This window comes from Branchiostoma floridae, chromosome 1, assembly GCF_000003815.2.
Source record: "Branchiostoma floridae strain S238N-H82 chromosome 1, Bfl_VNyyK, whole genome shotgun sequence".
In the NCBI taxonomy this organism is placed as follows: Eukaryota; Metazoa; Chordata; class Leptocardii; order Amphioxiformes; family Branchiostomatidae; genus Branchiostoma; species Branchiostoma floridae.
Window position 1 is genome coordinate 11,207,456 of NC_049979.1, and position 10,625 is coordinate 11,218,080.

The 10,625-nt window shown below is 41.0% G+C and overlaps 2 protein-coding genes across 2 annotated transcripts in view; one reads left to right on the top strand and one right to left on the bottom strand.

Moving 5' to 3' along the window:
• Positions 1-8,338, top strand: part of LOC118427434 (papilin-like) — a 31,365-nt gene extending 23,027 nt beyond the window's left edge. The window contains exons 22-30 of the mRNA XM_035837235.1: positions 1,840-2,016; positions 2,443-2,604; positions 3,067-3,208; positions 3,417-3,547; positions 4,147-4,244; positions 4,696-4,873; positions 5,186-5,283; positions 5,994-6,162; positions 6,519-8,338. Of these exons, the coding sequence (XP_035693128.1) occupies positions 1,840-2,016; positions 2,443-2,604; positions 3,067-3,208; positions 3,417-3,547; positions 4,147-4,244; positions 4,696-4,873; positions 5,186-5,283; positions 5,994-6,162; positions 6,519-6,682 (1,319 nt within the window). The 3' untranslated portion in view covers positions 6,683-8,338. The remainder of the gene's footprint in view (positions 1-1,839; positions 2,017-2,442; positions 2,605-3,066; positions 3,209-3,416; positions 3,548-4,146; positions 4,245-4,695; positions 4,874-5,185; positions 5,284-5,993; positions 6,163-6,518) is intronic.
• LOC118413372 (N(G),N(G)-dimethylarginine dimethylaminohydrolase 1-like) overlaps positions 8,334-10,625 on the bottom strand; it is a 3,097-nt gene continuing 805 nt past the window's right edge. Inside the window, exons 2-5 of the mRNA XM_035816730.1 lie at positions 10,414-10,513; positions 9,780-9,976; positions 9,242-9,370; positions 8,334-8,834 (exon numbers count right to left, since the gene is read on the bottom strand). Coding sequence (XP_035672623.1) covers positions 8,733-8,834; positions 9,242-9,370; positions 9,780-9,976; positions 10,414-10,513 — 528 coding nt within the window. The 3' untranslated portion in view covers positions 8,334-8,732. The remainder of the gene's footprint in view (positions 8,835-9,241; positions 9,371-9,779; positions 9,977-10,413; positions 10,514-10,625) is intronic.

A 10,625-nucleotide genomic window follows, 5' to 3' on the forward strand; every position in this document is an offset into this window, starting at 1 on the left:
TATTATAACAAGGTAGCTCGCGTTTTTCAACAGATGGTGGATTCAAACTGCAATATTTTCAAAATAGTGCACTTCGAAACTAACTTTGCTTTCCTAATTACCCTGTTTTGAAAAACAACAGATATACAGATATAAGTTACCCCTTTGGTAATGGGGAACTAGCCCCAATCAATGTTACTGTTCCCTAACCTATAGTGAGCAGTTTGAAATTGATATTCTTATTGTCACAGAAAGCATAATTGTCATAATAAAAAGTCCTAATTGTTGAAGAGTACACTCTCAGTCACTGACAAAAGACAAAGGATGATGTCTGAAACTGATCTTGTTGCTTGATTTACATGTGACTTTTGTATTAAGTTGGCGTTAGACTATTTGCTTAACCAATACTCTGACAGTGTCAAATGTGAGACCTTAATATCCATTCACATCCGCACAGTGCTTGAGGATGTGACTCAATCCCCCATTTTTTCTGATGGGTCAGGGTCAGCAGATGAGAACAGTAAGTCTAAATGTTCTACTAGCCCCACCCCAACCTTCCCCACATGTGTACTGGTAGCTCTAACCATTAGCTTTCCTTATACCCCTTTCACACAGTCGATGAGATTCAATCATAGTTGTTGATTGGCAGAAGGTTGACATATTCCAAATCAACAGAGGGTTGCATAGCACAATAATTTTTTTGCCTAAAAATCGTCCCCTAGGTTATCATATTTCATGGAGCTCGGTAACCTACAACCATTGGCCAATCCCTAAAAATTGTACAATAATATATTGAGAGATTACCGTCCACATTGCTACAGAAAATGTCATTTAGAGATCTCAGACTTGTCAGCCAATTGACTTCCATACACTGTGTGACAGGAGTATTATGCCTAACAGGTTTTCCTTTAGCCAATGGCAACAGACTGATACCTTATACCTTACACCTACAGAGAAGTTGTAGCAGTCATAGATGTAGCATAGTGAGTGACACCTGTATGTGTAAATCTTTTTTTTTCTTTCTTTGATTATCCCAATCAGCTGCACTATCCAACAGACTGCTTCTGCTCTGGACAAAGAAAAGAATGTTGTTTGACATGTACATTTGGAATACATTGTTTAAAACGTATTGTAGTTACTTGTGAACACAAAATTTGTACTGTTATGCTGACAAGTTAAAGCAACGGAGTCCATGTTGATTTCTGATATCCCATCTGTACAGATCCATTCTATGAGTATGAGGATGATCTCTTCCAGCCTGTTCCTACTGTGGTTTATGAGGATACAAGTAAGTCAGGTGACCCTCCGTCTACTCTGAGCTGCCAGGATAGCTGCTTCTATCTCCAGCTGCTGCTGCCAATGTCATATGCTATGCAACAAACATAAGTCCTAGACCATCATGTTAAGGGCGAAGGCTAACAGGCATTGCCAAGGGAATTCAGCATTCTGAAGAATGATGCCCTGGTTCATCTTGCTTCCATCAGTTGCTGTCTGCTATTAGTTTGCTGCTGCACTAACTTCATCTGCATTGCTTACAGATCATGTCTGGCTGCCCATGTAATAGATAATGGACTTGTTCATCTGTTGTTGATGTTGATACAATATTATAAGTCCTAATTACATATTGATAGGATGCTCTTAGCTACTTTCAGTACATCACACATAAGCCTGGCACAAGCAGTTCCTCCCCATGCCTCTTCAACAGTTACACCATTAACAATTCTCATTAAATCTCATCAACTACTAGTACATCATTGCCATCAGAGCAAAATAAAACATTTATGTTACTTTGTGAACTGTTTTGTTTAGAAACTTCACAACAAAACAAATTGAACGTACATTCTTATCTGCCTCATTCAGATGTGTGCAACTTGCCCATGAAGATCGGTCCATGTAGGATGTCCAAGAGGAGATGGTACTACGACTCCTTCACCAAACTGTGCACAGAGTTCATCTACGGAGGCTGCAGAGGCAACGCTAACAACTTCGACACCCTGCAGCAGTGTCGACAGGCCTGTGGGCCTGCAGCTAGTGCAGGTACATTACTGGAGTCAGAAATTTTAACATAGATTAAACAACTGGTATTAATATTGCTACTTGTTAGATTATTCCTCTGAGTTATAGAAAATCCCAACATGATTGAGGGCCATATCCATCATTTCAACTTGAAGATATTAATGAAACGTGATCATTGTGTAGCCAGATAAGGCAATTTGCAATGATTTTATTTCCTTGTTTCTTGTATAAAAAGCTTAATTACTCTTCAGATACCCTTTTGATGACAGCTTAAATATTGTAGCAGGCTGGCCAACAATCTATATTTGTACTACAACTAAACCTATCATAAGTTAGGTTTACATGACTTTTCTATCCTCATAGACATAAACTTTAACATATTTCAATGTACACGTAGATAGATACCTCTCTTTAAAAATTGTCAATCTGTTTGTTTATTATCTCCAGGAGACCTGACGATCTATGTGACAGATGCCCCGCCCTCCATCCAGGGTAGCAGAGATGACAGTGATGTGGAGCTGTTGTGTGGCTCCTCTGAGTGGGGCTGCTGTCAGGACGGCATCACCTTCGCACTGGGGCCGGACAAAGAGGGATGCAGAGCCATCAATGGTCAGCTGTTGTTATTTGTTGATAGTTATCCAACTGTGTAGAGTTTCTATCCAGATTATGCTCTAAGATTTTGAGCTTTTCTGCATGTCAGCTTTTATTGGGGACGTTCCTCAGATAGGGCCTTAAATGGAGCTCCTATATTTGAAGAATGGCACGCCTCGAGCATGTAAAAGAACCCACCATACTTTAGAAAAAGAGTAGGGTACATTCCAGTGTAGGTGGATCACATTAAGCTGTATGGATATGCAGTTTGTACTACATTACAGACCTGGTGTGTTACTCCTGGCTGTTTACTGAGTATGCAATGATAAACAAAAAGATCTGCTGTTGGAATTTCCTACAGTTTGCAAACAAAGTAAGAGGTACAGCTGACAAAGTACATTTGCAGGTACAAAAATTTTGTTTTCGTTTGTGTCATTCCCTTTGATTCATGCTCGCTAACTTGCTCTTTTGTTCAATCAGAGCTTGGGGAGATCCTTGGTCCCAACATCATCAACACACGGCCGGGCAGCACGGTAACTCTGTCCTGCCACGCCGAGTCCGACCTCCCCCTCACCACAACCTGGTCCTCACGCACTCACACTGACTTCCTGCAGAGCCCCAGGTATGTCCTCTTCATCTGAGATCACTCTCTCACTTTGTTTTATGGAGGGTTGTATGAGGTTCCTTACAACAAATTTATGCTGAATTCTGGAGCACCTCCAATGTAGTGCAAGGAGGGCAAGTACACATTTTTTTTATTCACCTTACAATGTACAATATTTCATTCCATGATACCAGTAATCTTAAAAGATATTTCTATCCAATGCCAGGTTCCGCGACCTTGCGGGAGGGGTGCTGGAGGTTGTACAAGTGGAGCCAGCTGACAGTGGGACGTACACCTGCCTGGTTACTAACGGCTTCAGCACTCCCAGGACTAAGGACATCCAGCTGAATGTTCTGGGTTGGTAACCACACACTCACATGGCATTGATATTACTCTCAAGCACAAGGATTCTTTTAAGTTTGCCAACATCTTGAGAACTTTTGAGATTTTCCCTCGTCTTATTTAGTTAATGATGCTTCTGTGACTCATTAAGTTTGTAAGTCAATATGTCAGTTCTCAGCTACACAAGGGAATTTCTGCCAACATTTTCGTACACTTTCAGCTTCCTTCTGCTGAGTTCATAAGGCTTATGAAATGTAGGGGAAAGGTAGCAGAAAGGTGGACAGACAAAATCTCTTCAGCTTAGTTGTAAAGTTTGAGCTTTGTTCCAACACAGAATTAAAACAATCACAGATCAGAATTTTCAATCTCTTAGACATTCATCAGAGGTCCAATTCACTGCGCTGAGTGAAATTCAAAGTCATCATCATGTTTTCTTTGTGTTGAAAGAAGTGTTGAAACAAAGCTCAAAATTAACACAGAACTATGAATTCTACCAACACAGATGAATCTTCAATTGAATATCCCTTTGAACCCATTACATTCTATGATGCATGCTGTAAGAGAAGAGCGACTGGCTATACCATGACTTGTGAATGGTGCCATTTTTATCCCAGTTCCAACTGTCATCATCCCTGACCAAACCAACTACGTCTCCCGGGTGGGTGAAACCACCAGGCTGGACTGTAGGGCAGAGGGAACCCCCACACCTCAGGTACACTTATTGGTATGATTCTAACAGTGGTGTAGATATGTAGGGGAGAATAAGATTAGACATAGTCACTCTTTGCTTGCTTGGTCTCTACTGTGATTGACAGACCTGGGGTCTGGTCCCTTTATTATTAAACCCTTATCAGAAACAAGTTTGGACCACCTATAGCCAGTGTTATTGATCTTCCTGTTGTCTCACATTGTGTGCTCCTAATAGATAATACCATGAGAAAAAGATAATGAAGTTAAAGTGATTCAGATGTAACAATGCAGCATCAGTGATCTTGAGGTATATTCAGATATTATTGTGTTCAAGACAATCTGAACTTAAGACAGCCTCTATGAAGATGTTTTTTGACATGGCGGTATTACGGCTCCAGGTGGAAATGTGACAGTTGATGTTAGATCTTCTGAAACTTTAAATGAAAACATCTGTAACATGATCATCCTGACAGGTTATATGGGAGAAGGGTGGGGTCCTGTTGCCAGGAGACGTCCCCAGGATGTTCCAGCTGCCCAACAACTCCCTGGAGATCGAAGACGCGTCCATGAGCGACGCCGGGGAGTACACCTGCACAGCAAACAACGGGGTCGGCGACCTGCAGAAGAGACTCGTCTATCTGGATGTTGATGGTGAGATGGCACAGCGACTACTGCGATTGCACAATGAGCAATATGACTGCTGTTGTTTCTAATTATTACTTCTGTGGAGCATATTTTGCTTGTGATGTGTGTGCAAATTTGATTTAGTTGTGTACTTGCCTCCTATCAACTTTCCTAGTTCTAAATGTACGTTCAAATGCTCTCTTATGGCAGATTGCAAGAAGCTCATGGGTTTTAAATGCTGTTTTCTCCAGTTTTGCATTTCGTTAATGGATCCTCATGCCACCTTTGCAAGTTATTTTCTGTCACTGAATGCTGATTATATCCCATCCCCCTCTGCAGTTGGGCTTGAGATCACCATACGGCCCAAGAACGCCACCATCGTGGATGGGGAGACTCTGATCCTGATCTGCCGAGCCTCGGGCACACCAACTCCACAGGTGCGTATTTCTTTATTGTTTGAATACATGATGGCATCCATCTGTCTCGGAAGACAATGGTAGGCAGCCAGGGTGGGTTAGGCGACCTGTCTGCCTGGCCTGCACATGACTTTTAAGCTGAAGGAGAGGCGTACACTTCCTTTTCCACCCTCTCGTCTACTGGCACACTAAGTTCTACAGGGGCAAGAACTGCATGCAACGTGTAAGACGGTCCCAGCAGATGCAGGTTTGTTGTTTGGAGTTTCCGTCTCCTAGGAGGACTTCCGACCAAGGATGCAAGGGGTTACTCCTTTCCCTGACTCTTGTATAGCGGGTGCGTCATACCCGAACATGCCTTTATGGCCTGAATATGTAGCAACTAAATGAAATATCATTATTATCATTATTTGTTATCATTATTTTCCATTATCTTACAATCAAGAAACATGCATGGGAGTTCCAGGAACATAGCCATTATCATTTGCAATACTGACATTAGACTTGATGTCAAAATCATAATTCAGAAATCATCCAATGTGAAAACAAAATGAAGCAGCATTACTATGAAAAAGAGGCAAAAAATTGAAGGATACGCTTTAAAATGAAAATCAAAGGACTGGCTAACCAAAAGAACGATGCAATCAAACGAAGTAGCAAAATTTTCTTTTTATAGAGTTGAGGAAAACCAGATACATAACGCTTCATGTAGTTAACACTGTTATTCCAAACAGGTGAGCTGGCTGAAGGAGGAGGGGCCCCTGCCTGAGGACAGGACACAGCTGGTGGCTAACGGAGACCTGCAGATCAGCCCTGTAGCCATGGAGGACAGCGGGCGGTACACCTGCATAGTGTCCAATGGCAGGGCTGCGATCACATCCAGTGCCTGGGTCACTGTGGAAGGTAAAGTTGTTTATTTCCTGGTCAGAATATCGGTTTTCATTTCTCCGCTGTATTATTGTTTACTCAGACACCACTAATAAACCCAGTAGCCAGGCATTCCTGGCTAAAAGTTGTGTTCTTAGGAAAGGCATTTAACATCCTTACGACAGTTAGGGGTTGTAGAAAAGTGCATGAGGTGAAAGGAGAGGGATGGGCTCCACCTGCCAATACCATGCAAGCCAGAGACACAGTGGGTTAACATTTACCCACTGCCTCTATGGTCCTGTTAAGGTTTTGGGACAATTGCTTCTTTTCCAAGAAATTTTCAGTCAAGTATTTACCAGGTTGTTGAATAGGAAATTCTCTTTTTGTTACAGAGCAACAAATCAGTGAGACGTGTGTAGACAACGCAGAGCTGGCCAACTGTGAGCTGATCGCTAAGTTTGGTTTCTGTGACAACAATGACTACTACAAGCAGTTCTGCTGCCTCAGCTGCGCCAGGTACAGCAGACAGAGGAGAAAACCTGGGGAAGTCCCATAAATACACTTCTACAGTCCTGCCTACTGAGAGGGAGGAACACTTTAATCTGTACTTAATCACAAGTGTGTATTAGTTAGTTAAGAAATACTTATGATCAGGTTAAGACCAATAATACAGTATCCTTGAGAGGTACAATGACACTATAAGGATTGTGTACAAGCACATTTTCAGTTCTTTACTTTTTATCAGTCCTTTTTCTGTTGCCCTCTGGTCCAGAAATGACGAATGTCAAGTTAGAAACTTCTTGTTTGTTATTATTTGGTGCTGATGTACATGCCTTTTCCACAATAAGTCACCATGGTATCTGCAACAGCCCATGTTGCTAATATGGCCTGTATGGGATACTTGGTTTTACTGTGAGCTGACACTCCAATTGAAACTGATGCGACAAACTGGCCGATAAGTTGCTTAAGCACATGTAATGCATTACATTCCCCCTAAACAACTGCACATACAAAGTATATGAAACACACATGCTTTCTTTTTATTTTTAATTTTTATTTCTGTTTTACAATCCAGATGAATATTAGAGGTTATCATAGTCTAGTCCTGACAATGCCACTTGATTTAGGGCCTTTGGGTGAACTGACAGTCAAAGAGAGACAGGAATATTCCAATATTCCTCCTTAAAAGTAGTTTATGAAGCCTGAGTCTTAAACTTGGTTGTGCTTTTTGAAAGGTGGGAAACTACATGTACATGTATGTTAGACATTGTAGTTAAACTTTGTTTCAGAATTTTTGTTGTTAGTATTGGCCTTGTAAGTAGGCTTCTACATTGGGCTTTTTTATCATAGTACACATAATACATGCTGTTTTCTGATTGTATGTCTGACTCAGATCTATTGTTTACCGGCAATCAGAAAACGGTATTTGATGAATAGAACCAGAAACTCACAACTCATTAGCCAGCTAAAGAGGATAATCAATGATATACTAGTATGGTGCTACACAACATTTTACCTCTCAACATAATGCTATCAAATCAAGTAAAGGTGCAAAGCCGCAAATTGTAAGTAGTAGTATAATACATTGATGAAGGTTAGACATTCAGGTAATAAGATTGATATGCCAAAAAGTAGTTTTGGAAAACCATATCCAGTTTCTAAAATCACATCCAGTTGCTTCAGTCACTGCTTTTTGCTGTACTGAGTATAATAACTGTACTGGCAAATTTGGATACAAGACTGACAACTGATCTGTGTGAACGCTCTTTTTTGAAAATTACTGAAAACAGAAATGCAAACATAATACAAATGACGTTTGGTAAGGATTTATACGTATGCAAGGTGTTAATAGCAACAGTAACGTAGGGATTGTCTGTTTTCAGTCCATTGAATAGCTTTCAATAATGTATATTTTGTTTGGTTGTTTGATAATTGGATTGTATTTTGCTTTGACACAATGCTTGCAGTGTAGGCAGCTTGGTGAAATATACTTCATGTTGTTGATTTGTCATTGTATATAGCATGTCCGACAATCATTAAGCTCCACCATGATATGATTATTTTATACCACTATGTTGTTTGTTGATTAAGTTTTACTTTGAGTATTGATTTTATGCTCTCCATGACAAGTATGTATGACAACATTAATGGAATCATTTTATAGGGTCACAAGGAAAGAGGGCTTCAAATGAAAATAAAACAATAGACTTGGTGTAACTGTCTTTCATTTCACTTTTTTCCATAAAGTGAGTCTCTTTTGACTTAAGTTTGATACCATGAGTTTTGTAAAAGTGAATTACCATTAAAACTGCCCAAGTTCATGAAAGAACAAATAAAAACAGATCTCTTGGACTGTGCAGACAGGTGGACACTTAGACAGATTCTTAATGCTTGTGATAATGAGAAAAATTAGTAAGTGACAACATTGGCCAGGTGGTCCTTCTGTAGAGGTGGCCACTTGTATCCAATATCATGTAGGTTTCACTGTAATTGCCCTAATTCGTCTTATAAATCTTGCAAGAAATGTTACTTCTATCTACAGCATACTTCCAAACTACATGTGGAACTTCAGGACATGTCGGGAACAAAAGAAGATGCGACTTGATCTAAAAGAGAAGAGAGCAGCACGTCAGGCCAGCGTCCACTTTCCCCAGCTCTCCGATAGACCTCTGGACTCGCTGGTAGCCTCCCATGGTCTCTACAAACACCTTTTGGGAAAAAATTAATTTTGATTCAAGATTTGTTCATAGACATTTGCAGTGAATCAAATCAATTTTCAAAGGTTCAAGTTCGGTTGGTTTAAATCAACAGTATTGCACAATGACATTAAAACTTTATCCTGATGGTGACATTAGAAATGGACATCGAAACAGGATATGTCCCTTACAGACGGGGAAACGGGGACTGTATAAGAAGTGATCTTGATCCAGTTTGGCTCAATGAGGAGGAGTTACTCCTCCACTGGTCATGACTCAAACGCTGTGTACAGTTGATTACAGGTTCAATGTACGGGAAAGCTAGCTCCTTGACAAACACAATGGACCACGACTTGACGTCTCTCCAAAAATATACCAAAATGTAAACTGAGGAGCACAGTCTCCAGATCTGCCTGTACCTGGTAACTCTTGGGATACTGTTGTTCCGTGCAGTGGACGATAGTGCCGTTGATGTGCAGGCAGTTGACACCATAGTGGTTGGGCACCCACAGGGGTTTATAGGTGTACTCACTCTTCTCACAAACAGCCTGGCAAAGATACAGGTACGGTCGTGTTATAAGAATGACTTGCCAAGAGAGAACATATACATTACGTGCAGTGGTCGGTTTTTGTTGCCATCTTTGGAAGGATTTAATTCGAGCAGGGGTTGCTGGATTTGCGTTGTTTGGTATGTGCATGTATTTTTACACTACGTGCCACACTTTCGTATCACTTAGTCATCTGTGGCCTGGTATCCAGTCGTATTGTAGCTCCCGAGTCTCTTCTGTAATGCGTATTTGCGGAGAGGACAGAAGAGACTCGGAAGCCTGACTATCTCTGGTTTCAACTCAACTGGGAACAAACTTGACCACTTGCCAAAACAAACAAACAAGCACACCGAAAACAATACCTTCGTTTTCACGAAGGTAAAGACATCCTCAAACACCAATGTCTTACCTCCCAGGCCGTTTTGCCCCACTTGTTCCTTGGCACGACCAGAGTTCCCGGCGCGGCCATACATAACATCCCCTTCAGATGGAACTCCGGCTCCTCCACGGGGATGGAGTGTACGGGGAACTCTGGGAAAGTCTCCGCCAGGATCTTGTGACCTGCAACGTTCGATTTGCTCGATATCCCAGCAAAAAACTCTTTACCTGAAAAGAATTGACAGTAGATAAGATGAGGAAAATTATGATAATCTATACATCTCTTGTTAACTTACCTTGTTAACTTTCAAGGTCTTCAACCAAAAACAACGGGTTGATCTGCAATACCAATGAAAACATGTAGGGGCGCAAGATCTAGTCACTTCATTCTCCAAATCCCAAAGCAACCCTTCCATAGATTCTTTGGTTGTATTGATAAACTATTACGTTACACTACCAGAAACAGTGTTGGTTTCAACATAACTTCATCACAAACAGAAAACATGGATTTTTATTTTGTTTTATCATCTTCGTGAATTTGGACTGAAATTTGTAGTCTACATAACAGGGACTCGGGACGAGGCGTCTACAGACAAATCTCTGTAGCCAGTAAAAGTGTGCAGCTAAGACAACTTAAGTCTACAGAGTACAGACTCGATTCTCACCTGTGAACAGCACGTCCCCACCCTCCAGGATGGCTTTCTTGTCGAACATCCTGTGAGTTTTTATCCCGAGGGATTTCAAGCACTTCTCCACGGCGTCCACCTGCAAACAATAGACCACGCACATTTACCTCAACTTTTGCTAAGCAAAAGAATTACCCAAGGACGTTATATGAGATCATATAACGCCCTTGAATTACCATAACGTAAATATA